Below are 26365 nucleotides of genomic sequence, written 5' to 3'. Positions count from 1 at the left end.
TCTTTAAGTTTCCACCTCCATGACCAGCAGCCCTGAATATGCTCAAGGATCCATCTCTTCTCAGTGCTTGTTACATAGACAGGATTTGCCCTGTGTGTGTGGAGGGATCTTAGCTCCACAATAGATAGTTTTCTCAGCATCAGTGTTCAGCCCTGCGGGCCTGAACGGCAGAATCCTGCAGAACAAACGCACTAGAATCCACGGCCGCCAGCGTTCAGACACCGACAGGGCTTTGATCAGGGTTGACTGGCGCACATCAGGCTGGCGTTAGGGCTTTAAACCAACAACCCAGCAGCCGGTGTAACGCAACGCTTGACGGGACAGGCGCTTGCTGGCTGCTAACTGTTTAAAAGCAAGGAGTGTTATTAAGTGATGCAGATACAGCGTCCGCACATGAATGGGAGAAGAGAAATACTGTTCATTTCAGAGCGTGGGGCTGTTGTCGCTGGGAATTAGCAGTGGCATCTGAAGAATGCTGATAACACTGGCTGTCTCTTTTCTGTCCTTCTCTCTCCTTTGACTTCTGAAGCCCTTTATTCTCTGCCTCTTCTGTTCTTCCGAGCGGAGGATGCCTCCTAAAATTTACAGCGTTGTATGCAACGTAATGAGGCAATCATGTTGACGCTAAAACTGACCCACCCGCTGGCTAGAATATAGAGAAATATCAAAGCTCTTTGTGTAGAGTCAGAGAGGCAGGGCATGCTGTTGTCATTACGGATGTTACATGAGTTTTGTGTATTGCAAGTATACAGTAATATTCAATAAAATACAATCATTTCCTCTGTTTGCAGGTGAAGAGAAACATTTCAGACTTGACCAACATCCCAGTCCGGCATCAGCAGTGGGAGGGATGGCCTGCATCAGCGTCTGATGATTCTGTAAGACACACACACACACACACACACACACACACACACACACACGCACACACACACATACACAAATGCAAAAAGTCAGTCAAACTATTCATCGGGGAACATTTTCTGTGGGTGTTTGAATCAGTAAAGGTATGCAATGACGATACGAGCATCTAAGCAGTGATAGTGAAAAATAGATTTTTGCTTATTGCAGTGCTCCCCAGGGACGGTTTTTTTCCCTGTTTATTTGTTTTGTTTTGTTTTGTTTTTTAGTTAAATAATCCAGAGTGTTCTCATTTTTGACTGACTGGAACCTAAGTTGGATTTCTGCAGATGAGTCTATTACTTGAAACATGGTCTCACAAATTGGTCTTAAAACATATTTTAAATCTTGGGAGGAAGTCCTAAAATTGTCTGTGGTTTCTCAAAATGGTGTCATTGCTCCATGAAATAAGTTTGATTTTGATACAGCAAGACATTGCTTAGATGTGATTCATGATTTAGCGGCGTTTCTGTTGATTCCAGCTGGATGAGATGGTCAAATAAACAAAATTCCTTAGGATTTTTCTGAGGATTGGTCTAAGGTCTAGGCAAGCAAAAAAATTTTAAAAATTTATTTTTTTTCCCCCAAGAAATCCACTCGTACTGTGCTTTTACAAATCTGTCACATGGTTCAAAATCTGTGTGCCTTTGAGAAAAAAAAGAATAAACACCCTTCCGGTTTCTGTCCATTGGTTTTGCTAGAGTACCCGAGGCACAGAAAATTGTTCCAATCTCGAAACTGCGCCAAAACAGCTGTCAGAAGTATGAGAGTAAGATGTTAAAGGTAATTAAGACGTCAAAGATGGTTCCCATTCTGTGTCCTCTGTCTGTGGACATTAAAGCTCACATCATTCGGTCCCGCTGACCTCTCTTGTCTCAGGGTTGCCCTTCCCAACCATTCACCCTACACACAGTCAAGCTGATCAGAGGCGGCCCTCATACAGAACCTCGAAGAACCTCTGACCCCTTTTGCCTCACCCCTTCTTTGGCAGCATATGTGTTCCCATGCTAATTGTTTGGGATGTTTTCATGCCTACATTGAGAATCTGTTGTGCACACATTCTTCCAGCTAACAATTTTCATTTTGGTCTTTGTAATTGTTTGGTTTGGTGTATTTTTTTTCTCTCCATGCATTATCATATGTGTCTTGTGCAAGAATTAACTGTAAAAGCGATACATACTTGTGATTCATATGGATAAACTTGTTACTTTGTACAGTGTTATGTGGGAAGAGTCTGTTACATTTGTTACCTATTAGTCATATTACTCAAAGTGGATAAACAATGACTGAACTGGGTTTTTTTTGACTCAAAGTAAAGCTTTTAGTACTGACAGTGGAAGCAAATACAACACACCCATTAACCTACATAAAAAGGATAAAAGGTTACAGTTTTACACTACCCAAGACTGTTTGCTGTATTTTGTTCCATGACAGCTCAGAGCAGCCAATTGTAAATCCAGTAACCACCAAACAAACCATAGGGCTACGATGCAGATTTTCCATTGTTAGCATTATCTTTGGAGACTTGAAATTATGCGATCAGTAAACAGCCCTGGATTGCAAAGGAAATACAAATCTTACTGCAAATCTGAAAGCACATTTTGGACATGTGGCGCAATGACTGACCTCAGTCTTGAGTGGAAATGTTTGGTATTATTCCACCAAATTATTTACTTTTCAGAGTCGGAGCCACATTATGCACTAATAGGAAGAGTGCTGACATTTTCCAAAATCAAAGTTTTTTTTAAAACAAGGAAGGAGGGCATTTTGTAAAATGTAAATAAAAAAACAGTGCAGTAATTTATAAATAATTAAAACTGTAAAACTCATTGAAAATAATACAGAAGCAACATATCAGTGTTTTGAGGGAAATTATGCGTTTTTGTTTTCAAATTTATACCAGCAAACTTTCAAATAATTCACAACTTACTGGAAATGTACATTTGTCTATGTACTGTATATTCAGCCAACCACAAAAAAAAGGAATCACTGTTTTTCATCTATTAAAATTCGATTATTATTTTCTTGGGTAAATTGGTAAAAAGTTGGGAAATATAGGGAAAGAGCAGAGGGAAATGACATGCAGGAATCATCACAGTAAGGACTCCTCTCATGGTATGTTCCATAGCAATTAATCATTTGAAAATACTTAGACGGGCTCTGAACATTTTAAAGTATAATCATTGCATTTCATGCACTATTGACCTAACTACTACTATCTAGCCATGCGCACTCATTTTCCAATTCCAAACCAGTAAGCTGTACCTACTAATTTCAGTTTAAATGTAAGATATGTAAGAAAAACACTTGATAATTGTGTTTTTTATATTTGCACTTTTGTTCTCCGTATTCTGGTTTTCAGCGGGCCTCAGCTTGTCACACTCAGCTGTATATATAACGGCCAGCGATTGCGAATAGATTATCATAGGCCCGGTTAGCCTTTGACTAGCACACATCCGCAGTGTCTGTGTTTCCTTGGATGAAGTGATATTAAAAAGTATAGAGAAGAGACAGAAGTGCAATAATGGCCTCTGCACTAGCTATAGCCCTCTTATTGAAACGTCTGAAGGTATTAACAGAGAAAGCCAAGGGCTTGGCTGGCCTAGCAGTCGGGTAGGGAGCCAGTGTTAGTGTCTAGCTCATTAGCCCAGTCTCATCTCCCGGGGCTTGGGCCAATAAAGATGGCAGTCAGAGGCCCAAGATTGCATTTAGCTCCACGCACTATCCTGCTTGCAGTGGAATCGATTGCTACTCAACTCTTCTGTCTTGTGCGATACCAATGCATTCACCTGTGCAGTTATTATTTGTGTGTGCATATTTGCATTTGTGTATTTGCAAATGTGCCTTTCTTGTTGTACACACTGTGTCTTGGGCTATCGAACCCCAATACTGATCCAACCGAACTGTGTCTTTAGAAAAAACATTTTCTTTGGCTTTGAAAATTCATATTTTTCACTTGAATTCTTGGTCAAATTATTAGTACTTTTTACTTGTTTTTTTGTCTTTTGTTTGTTTGGTTTTTTTCCCAATATTGCAAATTTTGTTTTATTTAAATAAACTGTTGATTGAAGTACTAAAATAATTCTACATTGTTTAAGAAAAGGTATAACATATTTAGTACTGATACAGAAAATTTGTAATTGGATTAGCAGGAATTCACATGCTGACTGTGACAGTGTTGGGGAAATTGCCTTTGCTTTAGCTGTATAGTTGCTTTCATAGTCATCTAGAGCACATTTATGTTTATATATATATCATAGTTCATCTAGCTGATCAACTGCTCAGAATATCAGTTTCTTCTCTCAGTTATTCTTGTGCTGTGAGAAAGTTATTTGAGTTGGTGTAATGTTAGTGTAATTATGTCATGTATTGTTGGAGTATAGGAGATGGTTTGTTAGAAAGAAATTCTCACCTTTCCAGAAAACTAGTGGTTACGTGATGTGTCAGCCCCTGATATTGTTCACTCAGCACGTTTCATTGAAATTCAAGGTCTGATGGTCATCGGAAATTGGATCAGGATGCATAATGGTTTCATGGCAATGAATCACAGATTAGTTTATTCAGTCTATTGTTATTGTTTTTGCTATGGGCTCTTAGAATAAAGGAATTTAGTAGGGCTGTGCGATATGACCAAAATCTCATATCCCGATATAAGAATTCTATCGTCCGATAACGATATAAATCACAAAAATGTAACATTTTCTGTAAATTCTGTGAATCTCAGGCAGCTCAACTTGCGGGAAGTTTTTCCAGCTGCGCGTCATGTAGCTGGAGTCGAGTGTTTTAACCGATGCATGAAACTATACATTTTTAGACATAAGTTGTAACGGCCGCCGTTTTCTTTGTAAGTATTTATTACACGGCGTGCTGCGGAGGAAAGCCTGTTCTAACGTTTGAGTCTAAGGTTTATTTTTTAGCACCTGGCGGCTCTTTTTTTAATTCTCATCTGTAAATAATCTGCTCTTTCACGTGATTCAGTTTATTTTGAAAAGTCTCAACAGGATCTTGAGCTTTATTGTGAAAGGTTTATGTGGAACATAAACAAGCGGACACGCGATGCCGTTACCGTCGTTGTTGCTAACCAAAACGCATAAAAACAGGCGCTTGTCCTTCCTTAGTGTGGTTATATTAAATATAAGAGAAAGAGAGAACTTTAAGAAATTAATATAGCCACTACAGTGACCATCAAAACGATGAAAAAATATTGTCGTAAACAGTTTATTTTGCGACACCACGAAACAAACGATAGCGTAAAATGAAACGATAGACGTTTTATATCGTCATAAATTCAGTATTAAATGTAGTAAATGGGACATAGTAGCAGTAATATATCTATAAAGAAATATCTATCTATATATAAATAAATATCTCTATCTGTCTGTCTGTCTAGATATGTATAGATAGATAGATAAGGTAGTAAAAGTCACATTGCTTTAACTGCTGTACATTTTATTCCTAAGTAATTCAAATTCACCATCAAACACAACTGCCAATGTGAACACATTGCTATTCAAAGCATATAAAACATTTTCCCAGTCTTCTGTATCGCTTCTTAATATTCCATAAATAATTTAATGTCCCCAGTGTGACATTTACCCAGAGCACATTTGGTTGACAAATGTGCAGCTGTTCATGATGAGCAATTTAAATGTTTGTTTCTTGAACATTGTTTTGGGTGCCATGATTACAATGTTCTTATAGATTCATTAGAATCCAGTTTGTAATATTTACTAGTAGTAGAGATCCATGTGGGCAAAACAAATGGTTTTTGTGACTGTTTATTTTAGCATTTGCTTGAATTTTCTTTGGGTTTACTGCATCACAGACATCTTGACGGAACTGGAAAAAGTTCTCAGTCAGAGAAAAAGTGTGTTGGACTTTGCTATAGTTTAAATTTGATTTAAAAAAATTATTTTCTCCAAGTAGAGAAAAACGCTTACTCTGGCATCATTTGGAAATATTATGGTCGTACTGCCTTTCAATTTTTTCTCGCTTGTGTGGCATTGACAAAGCTGTTCTGAATATAATACTGATGATGGAAATTAACTTGCTTTGCTATTGCAAATATAACGGTTGAACCTCTGTCCTCGCCTTCTCTGAGACTTTGCCCTTAGCATTTCAGCACAGAGAGTCTCTGCACAGGCTTCATCTCATTGGAGCAGCTCTGATTGGCCGTCCTTCCTCCCATACCTGTTGGAGTGATTGACAGCCAGTGGGACATCCTTATTACGTCCCCCCCATCTCTGCACCCCTCCACCACCACCCGCCCTTTCTTCTAGCCTGTAATTGCTGACATTTATGCAGTGTTTCATGGTGTTTGCTAATGTATTAATGCCACAGAGCCTCTGAGGTGCCGTGGCTTGTAGGGCAGCACCTCCCTCCATTTCCCAGCTGGCATTACTGGAATCTTCCTCTACCTGATTGGGGCCTATGAAACCAGTTATTGACAGGTGGGGGGACAGCTTGTGGTTTCCATAGCATCAGGGCTCAGCAGTAAAGTCAGGCAGAGCCACCCCCCCTTCGTCATGAAATTGGCCTTCTTCAGGTGAAATTCAGTGCTGACTTAGTCTGTCTGTATCTGTTTTCTTTTTGTTTCTTGGTGTTATGCTCCCATCTCACTGAACCTTTTATTTGAAGAATAGGATCCTTTTGTCCTGACCATGGTCACGCTGTATATCTTCCTATTGCATCTCAGCCTAGAAACAATGTCATTTATTAAATATCTTAATAAATCTTAAAGGTGGAGTTTAAGTCTTCTATCTCCTTTCTTTTTAAACTTCCTCTTTTCTTTCTCTCTGTTCTTCTCTTGCTCTAAAAATGACATAGTAGAGTAAGGTGGTATGATGAGGTTTTGGTTGCCTTCAGTGCAGCTGTCAGTGGTAATTATCTCATACTCACAGCCAGACACCTAATCCAAACACTGCCTACACTGGAAAAGAAAAAAAAATGAAACACAGAAAGAATGAAGGGAGGAAAAAGGAGGATAGAGTAGAGGGACAAAAAAAAGGTTGACTGGGAAAGCAAAAGGAGGGAGGGGGGGTGTGAGGGAAAGAGAAAATTCTTCCCCTGTATCAGCCCCTGAATGCTTAGAGCCTCAATGAAAGTGTTAATTAAAAGAATCCAAAAAAGAGGAGCCAGTTCCTTTTGTGTGGAGATGTGGGAGAGGGTCATTTTGGGGGTTAACCTCATCCCCTCAGACCCTGTGCCCTGCGGCGCTTCAACCTTGTTTCCACGTTTCACCACTGAGCCGTCAAGCTGCACTTGTGTACCTCAACATCGGGAGAAGCCATTGGGTCAATGTGAGGAAGAGGACTGAGAGGCACTCATCTCTCTCTTTTTTTTTTCTCCTTTTCCCCCCTTTTCACCTCCCCTGGTTGCATCCATGTCAGCCCAAACCCTCCAGGCTGTCTTTGACAGGGGAAGTGATCAACTTTATTTATACACTTATTAGGTGCTCAGACAAAACCCTCTCATTGTGAGTGGCGGGGGTAAAGGGTTTATGGGGCTCTGCTTGCCAGTCTGTGTTAAAATTCTCACGTTTGATTGCCACTCATAGGCAGCGAAGAGACGGGGCCATTCCTTCACGTCCTTAAAGTTCAGAACCTGTGCATCTTTAGCTCAATAACGTCAGTGTTAATTCAGCTCACAGACCTGGCACCCATAACGTCTTCAGTGGTCGTAGCTTTTCATTAAGCGTGTTGCTGGTTTTGAAAAAGCAAATTGCGTTTCTACATCGCTTAATTTTTTTTCCCACTTTTTCAGTAAATTCTTTTGTGATGTTCTGGTTTCTGATTAGAATGACTGATAGATCTAATGAAATAAAAGAAGTAAATAGGTTAGAGTTGAGTTACTTGAGCACAGACGAGGCAATTCAGTTAAGTGTTCTTCGTAGGTGTTCCTTATGTTAGGGTTGGCTGGATCAGCTGTCCTTGCTGTGACACTTGTGTGCTTTTTATTGACAATAGTACACTTGCTACTAATTGGTAATGTGCAGGAAGTACAGTCGGTCTCTTCTCTCGTCTGTATGCGCTTGGCTGTTTGGTTTTCTTTTTGTCTGGGAACATTTATCTGTTCTTGGCCCCAAAGGGAAAAAAACATAAATTCACAAAGAAAAGGACAGTCAAATATTTTTGCCCCAAAACATTTAGCCTTTTTAGTTAGTGTTATATGATGTGCTCTTGCAAACAAAGCTCCACGGTGGATTTGTCCCTTTAGAGGTGATGTCATTCTTGGTTTGTTTTGTTTCAATATTGCATGAGAGTCTAGCCACTGCTTTTTGGAGCAGATTTCTGCGCTTAAGACAACACAGAGGAGGAATACTCATCAAGATGTTATTCTTTCTCATATTGTCAGGGGAGATACTCGGTGAAATATCCCTTCAGTCAATCGTTGCTCGACTGGTGGGAATTTGAAACGCCAATATTATAGCCAGTTTTAGTATATCCTCTGTCAACTATTTGAAATGGTGCAATAAATGTTTTTTCAGCTCCCAAGAGTGAGAGTTCACTTGCTCTTTTTAGGAGGAAAAAAAACCCAATATGTAAATAAATGCTATCATTTTATTTCTGTATATGTTGTAAATGTGATTGCAAAGGGACAAAGAGTATAGTTGTGGTAGATTTGGGGGATATGGACACAGCTTCTCATGATTTCTTGATCAGTATCTATGCAAATTTTTCTTAAATAATAATTTCTACCTTGTTCTTTTTTGTAGAAAATAATTTGGTTATTTTGTGTAATTGCTAACAAAAAAGCCCTTTTGTTGATTTGTTATATGGTGAAGCACTGTGGATTCTACGTAAAATACAAAACCGCAGCATAAAAAGCAATTAAAATGTTCAAACTAATCTCAGGATGAGTATCGCAATACTGCCCAACCCCAGCAGCGCCTACACTGACTCAACTAGTCCACAACTGTGCAAATAGTTTTGTATAAATATTTGGTTCTTTTGTGTGCAGCGCACTTACTTTCTAACAGTCAAAAGATAATTAAGTGCGACGTGACGGCACAGTTCTTATCAGTGCCAGGCAAACAGAGATACACTTATAAGTCCGTGTTTGTGATAAGGTCTACTGGTTACACTGCTCTCTCCTGCTCTAGAGAGCTGACACCAGCACGAGGAAGTACTTTTAATTTAGGAGAGACACAGAGAGGAAAACTCCATTCAGCCCGTGTAGCTCTTTTCAGACTCAATTGGTGTTGCGTGTAAGCGTCTCTTGATTCAGCCATGTCCAGCTGCTCTTTGTGTGTCTCAGCACTCGACAATGGAGCAGATAAGAGGACCTCTGCAGGGGATGAGCAGCTCCTCTGGCTCTTATCACACCAAGCTTACCTACCCTGCCTCAGTGCTGTTGTTCTCTCTACCAGAACAGTATTTGCATGTGGGTTTTCAGTTCAGGTGCCACTGAATATAATGTTGTGTTATTATTAAGTCTCAGTATATTCAGATTGGAAGATCTAAGATCTAAAAGCAAGACAACTTTAGTTTCATTCTGCAACAGCCTTGTCTCTATTGCTGATATCCCTTGGGGTCTGAGCCAGGAGACTCCTGTAATGAGTCCCTGCTGAATGCTCACATTTTCAGTCCTGGTTTTGGATTTGGGAGCTCATTAGTCAGGTTACCTTCTACTATAGACCACCACTGCACTTATGGATCCTGCAGGTGTACAGAAACCTCATTGTGGTCACGCCTCATTAGAGAGATGATCAAGCCTTTGTTTGAAAATACAAAGTATGTCATGATACAGGTTATGCTTCTGCTGCCTGGGGAAAAAGGCAAACAAATGTAAGGCACAACTACAGAATCAGTGGTGAAGTTTGCCTTGTTTTGGTTTAGGCATCAGTTTTAGGCAAGTCATAAGCAGTAGATACCAACACATACTTAAACTTGATGACATTATTATATTGTGTTGAGTAAACGCACACGGTCGGCAGTCATTCTTAATTGTTGGCTTCATTCTTTTGTTCTGTTTCCTTTGTTTGTTTGTTTTAGATGACACTAGCTCTTTCTGGAATCAGCTATCCCTGCCATCACCTGAGTGTTTGTCGAAGGTCCTCGCCAGCTAATGCCCAGGAACCCACAGAAGAGGTAAATTGACCTACATATGCCACCGCACGCTTCTGAGTTATGCATTTCATCCCCTAGGCAACTTTCAAGCATCAGACATGCTCATGAAATGCTTCTTATTTACAGTGTGCGGATGTCCATATGATCAGCGACAGTGAGGGTGATGATTATGAAGACGCATCAGAATTTGGTGTGGATGATTCAGAGATGTTTGGAGTGGGCTCCTCGAGCTGTAGGAAATCACCTATGAGTACGTAATGTGAACCACTTGTAGAACTCAGTTATAGCAGCCACTGTAGTATTAACCTCCAGATACAGCATGTAAAGCCTGACCATATAATTATTTTTGTCCCTTTTGCAGTGCCAGAGAATAGTGAAAATGAAACTGATGCCTTAATTCACTTTACTTCTGAATTTTCTTCGAGGTGAGCGGTTGTTATGCTCAATTTAAAATGGCTTTGAAACCTGACAAAGCTGGATAGTAACAATGTTTTAAATAAGAGTCGTGTGTGTGTGTGTGTGTGTGTGTGTGTGTGTGTGTGTGTGTCCTGTAGATATGGAGAGACCCATCCAATGTTCTTTATTGGGTCTTTGGAGGCAGCATCTCAAGAGGCCTTCCATGGCAAAGCCAGAGATGTAAGTAACCTTTTGGACTATTTTGGGTCTCACAGGAACATTTTTAATATACTCTGAAAAACTTGTGTTTTTCTTTGAAGCTTCATATTCTTATCCCTTTTAATTTGGGCTGTGCAAGTGATACGAGGTACTGATGTTACAAATGATGGCCTGTCCTTTATCACTGATGTCATTTCTCCTTCATGGAAGAGTCGCTTTTTTCAGGTTTGAGTTTTCTTTGCTTAAGATAACATGACAAAGGAACACAAACAGAGAAGGATATTATTAATTCTGTCAAGGGAGATACTTTATTTCTCATAACTTCTCTTTTGTTACTGGGCTGGGGGAAATTTAAAACGCTAATATAATCAGGAACTTTATTCACCTGGCCTACATTTTTTACATTTGGGTTAGAGTTCATTGTTAAGTTGGGGAAAGCTAGATGAATCTGGTTACCATTATAGATGGATGCATAGGGTAATCAGAGATCACTGACGCCGTGCTGCTGGTCTGTTGCACACATAATTCAGTCCGCTTATGTAGAATGATATCTATGGAGATCTCATGAGACACAACTTTAAATATAAGTCATTTAGTTTTAGGCTTAATGCCAGTAAAACCAATCCAATCCAACCCAACTTTATTTATATAGCACTTTAAAACAACACAGTTGACCAGAGTGCTTTCCAATAATAAAACAGATAAAAGTTAAAAACCATACACTAAGCAGACAAAGAAATAAATATAAATAACAGTAAAATAAATACATAAATGAAAATGATAAAAATAAATCAGTATATATATATTAAATATTAAAACATGAGTAAAATAGACAATAAAATATACAATGAATAAAATTAACAAAATAAAAAAGATTAAGAGCAACAGCTGACTACAAACTGACTCTGGTACTACTCCTAAAAAGCCTTTGAAAAAAAGTGCGTTTTTAAAAGTGATTTAAACATTTCAAGTGTTGGGGCCAACCTAATATGGAGGGGCAGTTTATTCCATATTTTGGGGGCCACAACAGCAAAAGCTCAGTCCCCCCGGTGTTTCAGTCATCTATAATAGAGGTAATGGAGACCTGGTAATATTTTCATCTCTAATTATTTCCTCTCTTTATATTTTGTTTCCAAGAAGTCAGACTTCATCATAATTCTTTAAAGTGGTCTTGACCAATAGTTCCCCAGGTTCTCTTAAGGTCTCCTCGGTTTTTCTTTGGCCATTGTCTCGTTTTCAGTCCAGTCCTTATACTTGACCATTTATAGAGAAATGTTTTTGGTTTTGTTTTTTTTGTTTTTTGTTAAACTGCTCAACAGTGACCTAGAAATCATTCAACCACAAAAGGCACCCAACTTAAGGGATGAACCAGTGATGTGTCTACACATAACGGACAACTGGGCAAATAACCAATATGAAATTATGCTTTTAAGCACTTTGTTACTAGCAGCTTGTTGCAAAAAGCATGTAATGTGTTCCCATTTGTTTAGCTGAATTTATGAAACATGTCAAAAGTACCACAATTTGATGAGCATAAACAGCATCTTTACACTAACAAGGTGTTTCCCAACTGGCTTTTGGGCCTGGACAAGTGGAGGCCAATAGACAAAGCGGTAAGCCTGAAAATAACTATCTATACGAGGGATGTATCTGGAACTTCAGTTGATCCATATGCTGAAGCCTTATCAGAAATGGTCTCGGTGGATGTGTGGCTGTTAAAAAGCCATTCTTAAGGAATGGAAACAGAGAAAAAACCCTGAGGTGTGCCAAGAACTGGATGAATATTCAGTGGCAAGAGGTCTTATAGGGATGAATCCAAATTTTACATTTGGTTTAAATAATCATTAATCTGTCTGGAGGTGGTCAGAGAGAGATAAAACAATGAGTCTCTATAGCTCGCTGGGAGCTCTGTCGTGGTTTGCAGCTGCATTTCAGTCCGTCGTGTTAGGGATCGTTCCTTGTCCACCATGCAGTACCATCTGGAAAGCGTCTGATTGGCAACGGCATGACAATGATCCCAAACACACTGCCAATGCAGTAACAGCAAACCTTGATGAAAAAGAAAAATGCATAGTGGAACACTATCAAACATGGATTGGCCTCCCCAGAGCCCAGACCACAACAATTATCAAAGCAGCGTGGGATCATCTTGACAGAGAACGGAACAAAAGGCAAAGCCTGTAGAACTATTACTGAGCATTACATTCCAAACAAGATTTATTAGGAGAGTGCATTTTGTTATACACTGTATTTTTGCACATTTTGACATATTGCCAGACAGATTTCACATTTTCCTACCAAAGTATAAAGAAATAAAAAGTGGCTCAAGACTTTTATTGAGTATTTCTTGAAACTTGAACAATTGGAATATCAGCATGAACAAAACTTGTTAGACACAGTGTGCTAGGAGTAACTGAGTAAATGATTAGTGTGTGCAGAAGGCATGACGATAATCTATGCCTTACTTTCCATAAACCGTAAAATTACATTTCTTTCTAAAAAAAAAAGTCATTGATGATGGTGATGTTTAATGTATGTACCGTGGATGTGGCTTGATAGCGACACTGATATTAGTTATCAAAACCATCATCAAATTTTCACCCCGACAGCTGAGGCTTTATTTTTAGCTGTCCACTTTCCCCCTTGTTTTTCAGCTTTTGTCCTTTTAAGGATGCTTGTATCAACGGACAGCTTGTGTGGATTACAGCCTTATTAGACTGTGAGGACACAGCAAGATGTTCTGGGGGTTCAGATCACCAGGCACACAAAGAGGGAGGGTGAAAAAGATGATAGCAGGGCCACAAAATGAAGGACATGGTCTTAAAAAGCAGCGTGGAGCACAAGAGAAAGTTGGACGAAAAAAGGCTGTGCGGGAAGAAAGAGAAAAATAAGCAAATGTGATTTTGGGGGATAAAAGAAAGGGAAGGAGAGAGTGTGAAATAAACAGAGATGTAGAAAAAAACAGCTTGGCATTTTGCCTGTTTCCCAGCTGATCTCCTCTCCTAAGCCAGCACAATATGGCTGATGTCTCTCTGGTGTTCACACACAGTACTGTACCACTGTGCTCTAAACAGCATGAGGGCAGAATAGTATTCATTTCCACTGTATTTTGTTTTATTCTGGGTGAGCTTGATTTAGCCTGCCAACTGTGCTGTGGTTAAAATGGCTTTGGAGAAGCTGGATATGTGCAAAGATGTTGCACGAAAGCAGAAGCTATTTGATCTGTTCTGTGTTTGTCCTGTTTTGTCACAAACATCCGAGATGACAGGCCAAAACAAGCTGCTTTTCACGGTTTCATTACACAGTAGCATATGTGCACAATTACACCGTCCCCTCTTCCATCTATCCGACAATCCCATCCCTTGCTCTTTCGCTTCCATTTGAAAAGCAATCTAGTATTTGTGTCCTCGTAGTAGAAAAAGCCTACTTCATTAAGGGTATATTAGAGTAGGGCAGGTTTGACTGAAGGGGTTTTTAAACAGAGGAATCAGTCTCACTCTCTCATAGCCTGGGAGAGGCTAATCACTAAGCAAAACACTACATTTGATGAAGTGTTTCTGAAGGTGTGTGTTGGGGGAATGTTGAGATAGACTCAATCCATCCTTAATGAAAATGCTTTGGGCTGCTGAGCTGAGCTGAACCCTCTTGGGGATCAGTGGTTAGTCAGAGCGTACAGAGAGATAGGCCACCCATCACTAACCACGATCCTCACTAAATCCCCATCAACGCACTGGTTAATCACTCTAACCCCACGCTTTTTCGCTCTCCACTCTGCTCTCATGTCTGCCACACACAAAGACACATCAAAATTCATAGCCTTGCTGAAGAGCGGAGTTGAGGGATTTATCGCTGCCAAGTATCTGCTTTAAAACCCAGCAATAGCCTCGCAGAGTCAAGAGGAAAAAGCAGCGGTCAGTCAGAATGGCATATGGCGCGTAGATGTACATGTATCTCTGTCAGCTTGTGAAATGTTGATCACAAGTGGCTTTGATTAGTTATTGACTGCACCTGAAATGATTACTGTCAGGTGTAAATGGATAGATTAGGGGCTACATCAGTGTAAAGTTTTAGATATTGATATATTTATTCTACATTCTCTTAATCCATCAGAATCATCGATGATCAGGAGCTTGGATAACCATAAGACAGCTCCATCCCTCATGTGTCAGAACAGTTAGATATACATGTGTGGCCATTACAGTTAAACGTTAAATGTGGTGTGCAAACTCAAACTTGTCCATATTCTTATAGTGTGGACTTTAACTACTTAACTTCAGTTGCGGACTTCATATTATTTCAGTGCTTTCATAATTGTTTGGAAAGACTCTAAAATGTGCCTCATGGCTGCCCATCGATCACAATGAGTTTTCCCACCGTGTAGGTCATTTGAGCTCTTCAATTTGAAGTATTTGCTTTTCCAGACTGAGCCGGTCATCTAAAGAACAATCACCATCTGGATTTCTCTGTCCTTCCTTTCATCTGTACATGTCTGTATCTCATTAACTAGTCTCTCCTGGCTTTGTTCAACACGCTGTATTTGTGATTAAGCCCCTTCTTGATGTTGCAAAAATGTCATCCACAGAAAAAGGGCCCTAATTAAACTAAAAGCTGTTGATCGACTTCAGTTCCACTACACGGTTTCCCTAAAGAGGCTTAAAATAAAATAAAAACAAACAAACAAAAGAAATTGGCAGTGTCACGTTTATTTCTGTTATTGCTCTAAAATTCTGATGGTGGCAAAATAATGTAACATGGATGAATCGTGGCACAAGTTATCTTCTCCTTGACTGCAAAGGCCCCTAACACCAGAGACTGTGGCTTCATGTGGACTAAGACTTTGTGTTTATGGGTGTGCCGTGAGATTTTTAGCAGCAAGTTGTATCTCTTCATTCATGTTTAAAAAGGGCAAAATCATGAAGCTAATTCTGGAGTGATATCAGACACAGCCTGTAATATTGCAAGCTTGCTTGGTTTATTTCATTCACCAACAGAAACTTGGCTATTTGGGTCTTCCCTTCGTAGCCATAGAGACGACCTGATCATGACAGAAACCGATGACATTGTTTTTGATTGTTTCTCTTTATGAATAACTAACTGTAAACTGGCTATATTAAATGTTTTTGAAAGTATAAATGTTTGGGCATAAAGGCACATTTTCTTTTTTTTATTTTAACCCCTGTGCAGACACTTTTTGCAGAAAAGGTGAATTGAAGCTGGACTAAAAATGAAAGTAATAACTGTACAGTGTCCGTAAATCACAGAGCGCTCTGCACACACCTTGGTGTCTGTTGCTCGCAGTTTCAGTCGCCTGAGCTGACAACTTCATTATCTCCACGTGTAAATTATATAAATTAGTCTGCAAATAAAGCCTTTTTAATATGTGACAGATCACATGTTAAATTCACTTTTTATCCTCATAATGAAGGACGAGTCCACCTTTAATAGAACTTGAGTAAATTAATAAATTGTGTTCATCTGTCAGCCCAGACCGCATATTATATTATTTACATCCCAGGGTAGGAGATGCTGCTCATTATTAAAAAAACATTTTGGAAGTCCAGTTTATGTAAACCTATAAATACTCCTGTGACTGGCTTAGTTAGAGTACTACATGAATAGAGGAAGCAGCATTCTTGAGGTGCTTATAATTGGTCATCGGTCATTTATAATACGGGCAGATTTGGAGTGGGATATGAGCCTGATCCGCTTACACCCCTTTTTCAGGTGATTTCTAACAGTAAATGGGTTTTATTATTAACATCATTGTGTTTTATCAGAATTTTTTTTTCTTTTTGCATACATGCACTTTTATCTCAAGAATCTGAAATAAATAATCCCTTTATTTCAAACAACTAAAAAATAAAACAGAAAAACCTGCTCTTCATATTCACACATGGTAATCCGCATCCCTAAAAGAAAAGAAAAAAGGCAAGTGGAGCAATTAATTAAAAAGGAAAAGTGAAACAAAAGACCTGCATGTTTTATGATAAAAAAAAATGTTTTTGTTTTAAAACGATGGTTAAAAAGTGCCTCATTCAAAGGACCGCCTCATTACGAGAACACATGCTTTTTTTTCATATTTATAGACGCACATATTTCATATTTTCAAACTTTCTGCTGGGCCGTCTTCCAAGAAAGAGGTGCACTGATTAAACAGCAAATGAAGCGCAACGCTATTCTACAGTGTGTGAACTCTTTTGTTTCTCTCACAGCCTCAAAGCAAGCTTAGCTTTAGGTGAACAGGTGTGAGGAAGGGCTATGGGGTCACTATCTAGCTCAGGTTGGACCTAGTAATTTAGCTGAACTGAGGGATTTGCTCCTCCCCGCTAAGACAGGCAATACAAAAGATCTGAGTTGAAAGCGGAGAGGGAACAGAGGGGTACGGACAGTTTAACTAAGATGAAGGAGTTCAGTTTGCCAAAATGCCCACTTTGATTAGTCTTTACACTTGCTCTAATTGAGCATGCATGTGTGCGAGCATGAGTCCCGTTACTCGCGGGCAGCGGAGTTAAGTTTGCGCATCTGTGCGTGTGTGTCGGGGACGACGGCGTTCGAGTGTGTATCGGGGTTTTGTTTTTTTGTTGGTTTTTTTTCACGCTGTAAAACTCTCCCTCTCCTCACACTCATTCCTCTCTCAAGACTGAATTTGCTTGTCTTCTCAGCATGAGTGTTTAATCTTTTCAGGCTGTTGAATCGGCCTAGTGAATGAGTCCCCAGCTCCTTCTCTCTAGGAGCCCTGGAGATTATTCTAAAGCACTAATCGTTGAGCAAACACAGCAGTGCTCTCCCATTCCTATTCTACACAGGCCACAGTATAGCACAACTTCTTCTTTCCCTTCTCCTCACGTTTTACGCCCTGTGTAGATTTTTCGCTTTTTGGCGCACGTAGCCTAGATTACTGTTCCCGAGGAACAGACCCCTTAACTCCCCTTTCACAGCCGTGGGTAAAAATGAACTAAGCAGAGAGTGCGAGTTTTTCTTATTTGTTCTTTTATAGCAAGAGAAGTGACATGTAATTTAAAGAGCATTATTTCCAACATTGTCCCCTGGAACCTTTTATGTTTGTGGGTGTGTTTGTTTTTTAATTAGATTGTCAGTAGGGAGAATCTACCAGGCTTATATGATGGTGTCAATATCCTTGGATTTGGAGCTTCGTCAATATTGTCTGGCCCTGCCGCTACTAACCTGAACAGGCTGCTGGCATTTGGTGTAAAATAAATAGAGTGATTTGTCTGTTTTGTTTTCTCCATATCTTTGTCGCCTCCAAGCAAAGTTTTATTTACACCGCTCTCCATTTTATTTTGCGTGGTATTTGCTTTTTTGCCAGTTGTGGTCCTACCGTGGTCTTTAGAAGTCCTGCTAGCTCTGCGCCCAGTCCTCTCTGCCGGTGGTCATGTTATGTTCATGTAATATGGACATGTCTCTCCAATAATGAGACGCCTAGTGCATGGCTGACAGAGCAGCACCGATCACAGATATGACATTTATTATATTGGGGAGTGATGAGTTTTAGCTAGTCAAACTTCTTCCACAAAGTCAACTGTATACTTTGGTGTTTGGTTCCACCTATTAGCCACTGAACAACTGATTGAAGACAAAAATAAAGGATCAGCTGCAGTGACCCTTTGCCTTACCAAATGTCCTAGCACAGTAAGAGGTGCAGTTTGCTCCCACTCTGATTTTCAAACTGTTTCTCTCCACAGAGAAAGCTGCTGGCTATCTACCTCCACAATGATGACAGTGTTCTCAGCAACGTCTTCTGCTCCCAAATGATGTGCGCTGACTCTATCGTCTCTTACCTGAGCCAGAACTTCATCACATGGGCATGGGATGTCACTAAAGAAGCTAACAAATCCAGGTACAATGTTAGTCAACCAGCACACTTGGAGTGCGATTGAAGACGTATCTTATTCCAAGAATCCTATTGTTTAATGAGTCCATTTTTGCGTAATTCATTTGTGTAAATAAAGTTTTAAGCTCATCTTGCGATGTTTGAGTTGTCGGATCAAATATTTAAATTGTAGAAACTGCAGCTACTCGTGAATTCTGTTGCAAAGCTAAATCTGGCTGTGTTTTCTGGTTGCCAAATCTGACTGTGATGCTATAGCTAGGGGAGAAAACAGTTTGGTCAGTGAGTATGATGGCTAAACGGTAATAAAAAAAAAAAAAAAACTAAGGTTTTAAACACTGAATTAATTCTCTGGAGATCCGGTAGTCTATCAGAATCATGCTGTATTTAGAATTGCTTTAGCCAGCTGTAAAGTTTAGTAATGCAATAAGAGAACCTTTAAGCCCTGACTGCATCCTTAATCCTTATGTTTTATTTATATGTGACTTACTGTCCGCAGGAGCCGACTGTCTGCATAAATACTGAGGTGTATCTAATAAAGAGGATATTGAATGTATTTCAGCGGGAAAGAAGCTTGATCATGAGCTGAGGGCTTTGTGAGCTGTCAGAGTCCTCTGGTTGGGAAGCAGTCTGTTGCATGCTACTATCTTGTCCCCGCATTATTGTTCTGAATAGTTTTCTTAGAGAAAGTAAATTTAGTTTTCAGTCGTGCCTTCATCCTGCTGTTGTATTTTTTTTTGTGTGTGTGAAGCAAGAAAATCTTGGACTTTAGAATCAGAATCAGAATCAGAATACTTTATTGATCCCTGGGGGAAATTATTTTTAGAGAGTGAATCCTGCATATTTTGGGTAGCGTTTAGATAATAATCCAGAAATGCTAGTGTAGGTGGAATCCTATCTGGCAAATGAACAGTGTTTAAAAATCGGTTTGACACATCCGTAATTGCTGGCATTCATCTTTCACTCCATTACTCGTACTCTGTATCTCTTTCTTCTCATTCTCTCTTCAGCCTCATTCTCTTTTTGAAGCTTGGAGGTTGCATGCTAACAAAAGGCGTTGTGTTTGCACGGTGAGGCCCCTGATTGGGCAATCTTGACCAAACTGTCTGAATAGAGGGTCAGTGGGAGATGAAGGACTCCGTTGGAGTCCAAACATCTCTATCTCTCCAATTTATCCTGAAAGTCCTAGCTTAGCTCCAGCACCCTGTGTTGGTATTTTACAACAACACCTGTTTATTACATTGGTTCAGTGAGTGAGATATATATTTTTAACAGACTATTAGATCTCTTGCAGGTTCAAGTGTTGAACAGAGGACAGGTTTAGGTAAATTTGAACCTTTGTTTCACATTGTAAACAAGGAATGCTTCATGTATTTCATCCTTCCCTTCATCTTTAATACTACATATTTTACTTGTTTCCTTTCTGATATTTCTTTATTTCTCTTCTATTTAATCAGCTACCTCAGCTCTCTCACTCTACCCTGAACCTCCAGAGTTAAGCCTGCCCTCTGGTAGCAGTCATTGAGAAAGACTCGCACCCTGACCTCAGCTCTCCATTATTTCTTTTAAGGAAACTCCCTCCTTTCCTCATTCCGCACTCCTTTCTCTCCCATTGGCCTCCTTTGCTTTTTGCCCCAGCTGGGCCTTTTTATTGCACGTTAAAAAGGAGGCAACATCTGGAGCTTTTCATCACACACAGCTAGTCGCAGCTTTGCTGCTAACGCATGCATGCACATGTGCGCACTAACTCGCTCACACATCCAACTGCTGCTCGGCATTCTCACGCTCTTTAGCTGATCTAAAGTGACTGGTGATTGGCATCAGTCACACAAGCTGTTAGAAAGGTATCCTGATTATGTGTGCGTGCATTTGTGTGTGTCTGTGAGCAAGTGATAAACCTGCTGATATTGGAATGTGCCTGTTGCTTAGCTTAATCTATTCTCACAGGCCTACCAGTTAAATGATTAATTATGCATAAATGCAGTGCTGCTGATTGGATGCCAGTGTAATTGTCACTCGTGGGAAATGAATCTGATATATCGCCGAGGCAGTATACTGTCATTGCACATGTAAGTAAATAAACACATTGAAAGTCGATTATTTGTGTTGTGTGCGCATTCTCATAATACATTACAGTGTAAGAATATGCACTAAGGTGACCTTATGTTGACACTAGATTTAGTGTTTTAAACATTATACAGACCTGGCAGTCTAATGTGATTACCCGTTTGGTCTATAGCAATACAGGCGATCTTATTAGAGAATAAAATAAAAAAGAATAATCCTTTAATTGTCCCACAAGGGGAAATTTGGTTGTAACAGCAGCCAAAAAGACACATATACAAACAAACAGTACACAGGACAGAAACATACAGAAACAATTTTTCTTACAAATTTCATATTTACTAGCCTTTAAGTGTAAACTTGTGTCTTAACTGCTCAAGGCAGGAACAGACCGTTGTGCGAACCTGTTCTGTACACTCGACTTCTTCTCTTGACATAGTCTTCCCTGAAAACATAACTCGTTTGGTGGGAGAACAAAATGTCATTTTCAAATCAAAACATGTCCATGTTCACTCTGAAACAAAGTGTGTATGACACAGTGAGCTATCGGAGCATCCGGTTCCCATACTGCACACGTACAGGTGGCTGGCAAAAATATTCCCTGCAGTGCTACTGTACTACCCTGACTCATCAGCTGCTCAGTGGAGCAGACGCCAGGTCTAACCGGTCTACTCGCATCATAGTGCATCAGTTTGATTTGAAGAAGTGCAAGCTGACAGTCCAGGAAAACATTTACTGTTATAGCTGTCGGGATCCGCAGTGAGAAAATAAGCTGGGATGGGCAACAAATTAGAATCTGTCAGTCACATTAGCCACCGAAGCATTTAATGGTAGTTGCAAATTCCATGCAGGTGTTTCTTCTGCATTTAGTTAGCCATAAAGGTTTTTAAAGGCCGCAGGTTACTATGTTATATTAGGGCTAGATGAGACAGGCCGAACTGTGCAGCTCATTTCCTGGAGTGACTTCCTCCTGACATTAAGTGTTGTGGCCATACTTATTCTTCTTTACGTAATTCCATAAGGGCTTCGTAGTTCTTCCTGTTTCCTAGTTTCGGTGTCCGTCTTACCCTAAACGATAGTGGTTACAAAGTACATGTAAGTTGTGTTTTGAGATTGTGCTGTTTTTATGTTGTTGTGATTATGATCATCATTGTGCTGAACTGACTTCCTTAGTTTAGAGTTAGAAACCAAAGCAGGTTAGCCTGTGCTTGATTAGAGGTTTAAGATTGGGTTACCCTTCAAGTTAGTGTCTATTGTTCCCTGGCCTTTCATTACAGGTTAGAGTTTCCCTGTGAGCTTTTGTTATATTGTGGCTGGGTTGAGGTCTGAACAGGGACAAATGTCAGAACAAAATGATCTAAGATTTAGGGTACCCACGTTTTTCATTGCAAGGTGTGGGTCACACAAAGTTCAACATTTGGAAAAAGTTTTTGTCTGCATTGTATTCCAAAGCTCATTTCATTCATCTTTCAGTCCAACGTCCACACTTTAGCTGGTTTTGGCATGATTATTACTACTACTGCTATTGTCCTATTGACTGGAAGTACTCGATTTCACCGTTTGGAAAGTCTGCAAGTAGCTCCCGCAGCTTTGGCTGTCCCTCTCAGACAGCATCCGCTCTATCTATCTTCTTCCTCTGACCCGCTGTCCCGCCATCCATTCCATTACCTCTCTATTTTACCAGGCAGTTATTAAAGTAGATCTTATTAAAAGGCAGGAGAAAAAGCTCATCTATATTTGCATTCAGTCTATAGCAATTCATTAATATTATGACATTTACAGGGAGCTTGGCGGGGCTCTGACTGCCTGCTACCCTTTTCCCTCTCTGAAATGTTAATTTAAAAAGTTCTGTCTTTGTAATGGAATAAGAAATCCTCTCTTGCCCTATCAATTCTGGGTGTCTGGTGAGGAATACTAATTCATCTGTGGTTCCAATTGAGATAGCATGTCGCCCTGATGGAATAAGAAAATGCAGAATTGGTTTTAAAGTCTTTAATGCCACAAGTTGTGTGTATTTCTCTTTTGTGCTGCAATCTGAAAAGCACGCACCTCCCAGTGAAAATATGTGCACGAATACTTTATCGCTCTTTAAAATTGTTTTTATTGCAGGCTTATTACCAAAGGAACAAGCAGGTAAAGTAAATAAATTGGGGGGGGAAAGTGAATTAGATAAATTTCTTTGTCTTCCAGACTACTCACTATGTGTACGAGGCACTTTGGCAGTGTGGTGACACAGACCATACGGACATACACGACAGACCAGTTCCCCCTGCTCCTCATAGTCATGGGGAAACGCACATCCAATGAAGTTCTAAATGTTATTCAAGGTAATTCTCATTTTATTCATCGTACAATTAACTCTGTTTTCTGTAATTATCATGAAAACAAACTCTTTTATTGCCCTGATTTTCTTTTCTAATTCAGGCAATACAACAGTGGATGAGCTGATGATGAGGTTAATGGGAGCAATGGAGATCTTCACAGCACAACAGCAAGAGGACATTAAAGACGAGGTAAAGCTTGAGCGGAATCAGACAGTCTGTTCGCAGGAAACAAAAACATCAGCCTCTGATCCTTAAAGATGGAGAAAAGACTTTATTTCTTTGTTCTTTCAATAACTACTTGGTTCATTATGGACCATTTGCTCTTTCAAATGGAAACATATGCTCGTGTTTCCTTGTAATGCTGTTTAACAGTAGCTAGGAAAGTTGTACAAAACTGCTGTTGACTAAACTAACCAGTTTGCTACTATCTATAGTTTCCACTGTATATAGATGACTTCATATTTTTATTTAAAGGAGGTACTGTGGCCTGGGGAGCACTTCCAAGTATACCAACCGAATTCTCAAATGTACAGTTTTTTGTGAGAGTCACGCTTTTGACATTAATGACATCGTTTCAAGCTAAAGCCGTGCTTTATTGGTTGGGATAAGTTGCAGACTGCCAGAGGTTTCTTCCTGTTAAAAGGGAGTTTTTTTTCTTCCCACTGTCACCAAAGTGCTTGCTCATAGAGGGTCATATGATTGTTGGGTTTTTCTCTGTATGTATTATTGTAGGGTCTACCTTACAATAAAAAGGGCCTTGAGGCGACTGTTGTTGTGATTTGGCGCTGTATAAATAAAATTGAATTGAACTTCTACCATTAATCTTATTTTAGTTGGCTAATCTCAGTGGCTCCAGTAACTGGACCAACTTTTAACATTGTGCAATAAATTGCAACATGTCAGAGCACATCAGAAGGCACTGTTAAAATATGGCTTTTGTTATAATGACTCGAGAACCATTCAGCCATTTCATCCCCTTTAGTTATCAACTAGAGTCTGGCTACTGCTAACGTATCTGTTGACCTCCTTTTACCCAAAGAGAAAATGTAATTAAAACATGATTAAAACATTCCTTCCATAGAAATGATAAGGTGGAGCTAGCATTTTGTGTCCTTCCCACGAATCTTAACAATATGAGACAATGCATCAGTCACTTACAACGAACTTAACTAATTTATTAACTATCATCTCATATGTTCACTCGACTCCTTTTGACATGAAAAACACTGTAGTTACTTTTAACTTAATGGTCCTCATAGCTTAGTTTAGACATTCCCAAACCATGTGAGTGCCATGGTAACTGTTGTAAAGGATATGTGAATATTACTATGGTTAAGTCTATAATTGAAAACTGACCTGTGTGACTTGAAGCTGACTTGTTCAGATTAATAAAAAACAATAACACATTACTAAGCTTTAGAGTAATTTAATCAGCACTGGTGTTTAGTCTCTTAGTATGTCGCAGAAGTTTTGGTTGTGTGAAATCTTTCGTAGCTGCCCTTTCCACTTTTATGCGCGTTTTCCACGGATTTTTGTCAGCCCTGACTACACTGTGCCTCTTTTTTGACTACTGTATCTATAGATGACAGATGTCAAGCTGTGTTAGGTTCAGCCATTATGTTAAGTCAACCAAACAGCCTTTTTAGCAATTCGCAGCGCTATTGTGGGAGTCATAGCATCTCAGTTATGGGAATCGTGGCTGAGGAATGAGTTGAGTTTCACACACACCCTGAGGGTCAGACTTGCTCAGGTGAGCTGTGCCCTGCTGAGTGACAGCTACTCTCTCTGTGTTGTTATAACGTCTGTAATGCTCTGGCTTTGTTGTGGATTTGTCACTCTTAGTCGCTCGTCAAATAATCATTAATGATAGGATTTAAAACAAGAAATATTCAGAGTTTGTACATAAAGTGTTGGATCCTGGGGTTCTTTTCTTTTACAGGATTAGTGCCGGTGCTCTGTGTGTGTGTGTGTGTGGTTGTGTGTGTGTGTGTGTGTGTGCCAAAAGAATAGTACTATTACCAAAATTAAACACTATAAAAATGAAGTAATATATGACTATTTATTCATTATTAGTACCATCAACCTCAAGATTTTCACTGACAAACCTCATTTTCACGGTACCTGCTTTTGGGTGCTGGTGTATATGATTCTTTCCCTGTGTCTCGTCCTTCTTCTTCCATTTTTCTCCTTTCCAAAGACAAACTCAGACATGAACACAGACACCCAGACATTCCTCTTTGACAGCGACTTTTGTGTCAGTCTGGAATCGGAGCAGCTGGAAGGCCACATTGTGATTTCTACCAGCCGTACTGACTCGCCAGTCATTTGTATGGTTTTCTGTGTTTTAGCTTAGTAGTTAGTAATCAAATGACTACTCGATGCAATTTTGTGGTCTACATCTGTCAGCATTTCAGGGTTGTTGTTTTTTAAAGGTCGTTTTCGGGTCATTAAGCATGGATTTCATAGGAAAACTAGCCAAAAACTAACCATTGTGCAGTTTGTGCTGATTTGGTTGAAGAGTTTTATATAAAAAGAGTATACATTTGAGTCGAGTTTCATGGTTAGGTGAACTAGTGTCCACAGAAAGGATCTGATTTAAGCCAGGGCCCTCTGTTTGTTAAGTGACAGTGCGCATAAAGGCTGATATTGCGGTCCAAAAGGAAATAATTGGATATAAAATTTGCCCTCTGGCAAGTAGAGCTCAGCCACTTGGTTCCAAAATTAAATTGCAAAAAAACCCAACCCAAAAACCGCCATATAAAGCGTCTTTCACTAGTTGTTATTTGTGAGCAAACATTAAATATGTGACAGCTTGCTTTTCTGAACACCAAGTGTATCATCACGACTAAAAGACGGCACACGTCTTGCCAACTTGAACAGTAGCCAAGATATAGTTGTGGAAAATCTGTTTCTTTTTTCCTCCAAAGTTAAGGCCCTGAAAATCACATGGTGTTTGAGCATGTCAGATAAACATTTCCCTTCATGCCTCCTCACTTTAGGTTATTCAAAGTGTTTGAAAACATTCAACAGCAGGTCAAATGAATGTAAAAATGAATATCAAACATGAACTACTGTGCGACTTGTTTGCGTGACTCTGGGGCAATCTATTGAAAGTAGCCACTTTTGATGCTTTTGTCCCTCTGTGCCATTCTTTTACAGTTTCCTTTCAAAGTTCATCTATTATGTAGCCCAAAAGCACAAATGTATATTTGCATTTTCCAATTCAGTGCAACAATACACACTGTCATTTTGCTTAGCCGCTGCCTGGTTTCACAGTAGCCCTCTGATCATCACAATAAGCTTACTTTGCCATATCCGGGCTGACACACAGCGTGGGCCTTCAGAAAATAGAAAACTAATGGCTGTGCGCTGTTAACACAATGGACACTTGTATTTAGTCCCAGTCTTTATAAAACACTTTGTAGCCACAGCAGGTAGAAAGAGAAAGGCCGCCTGTCCCTTTCCCTCTGTACAAACAGGAAGAGAGGCAGCGTGAATAAAAGAAAAAGGGAGGGTGAAACTGAGATGAGGAAACATAAAAGGGG

The 26365-nt window shown here is 39.7% G+C and overlaps 1 protein-coding gene across 1 annotated transcript in view; it reads left to right on the top strand.

Annotated features, from left to right (window-relative positions):
- Window positions 1-26365, top strand: part of faf1 (Fas (TNFRSF6) associated factor 1) — a 59853-nt gene that overhangs the window by 19682 nt on the left and 13806 nt on the right. Inside the window, exons 8-15 of the mRNA XM_085447699.1 lie at window positions 792-878; window positions 9894-9989; window positions 10095-10218; window positions 10330-10393; window positions 10523-10604; window positions 18287-18441; window positions 22687-22823; window positions 22921-23009. Of these exons, the coding sequence (XP_085303825.1) occupies window positions 792-878; window positions 9894-9989; window positions 10095-10218; window positions 10330-10393; window positions 10523-10604; window positions 18287-18441; window positions 22687-22823; window positions 22921-23009 (834 nt within the window). The remainder of the gene's footprint in view (window positions 1-791; window positions 879-9893; window positions 9990-10094; window positions 10219-10329; window positions 10394-10522; window positions 10605-18286; window positions 18442-22686; window positions 22824-22920; window positions 23010-26365) is intronic.

This window comes from Copadichromis virginalis, linkage group LG23 (genome assembly GCF_057382275.1).
Source record: "Copadichromis virginalis isolate Kocher_CV1m ecotype Utaka linkage group LG23, C_Virginalis_male_GT1.1, whole genome shotgun sequence".
NCBI classification, from domain to species: Eukaryota; Metazoa; Chordata; class Actinopteri; order Cichliformes; family Cichlidae; genus Copadichromis; species Copadichromis virginalis.
The sequence above is the reverse complement of the archived record's forward strand: the minus strand, read 5'-3'. Positions and strand labels throughout refer to the sequence as shown.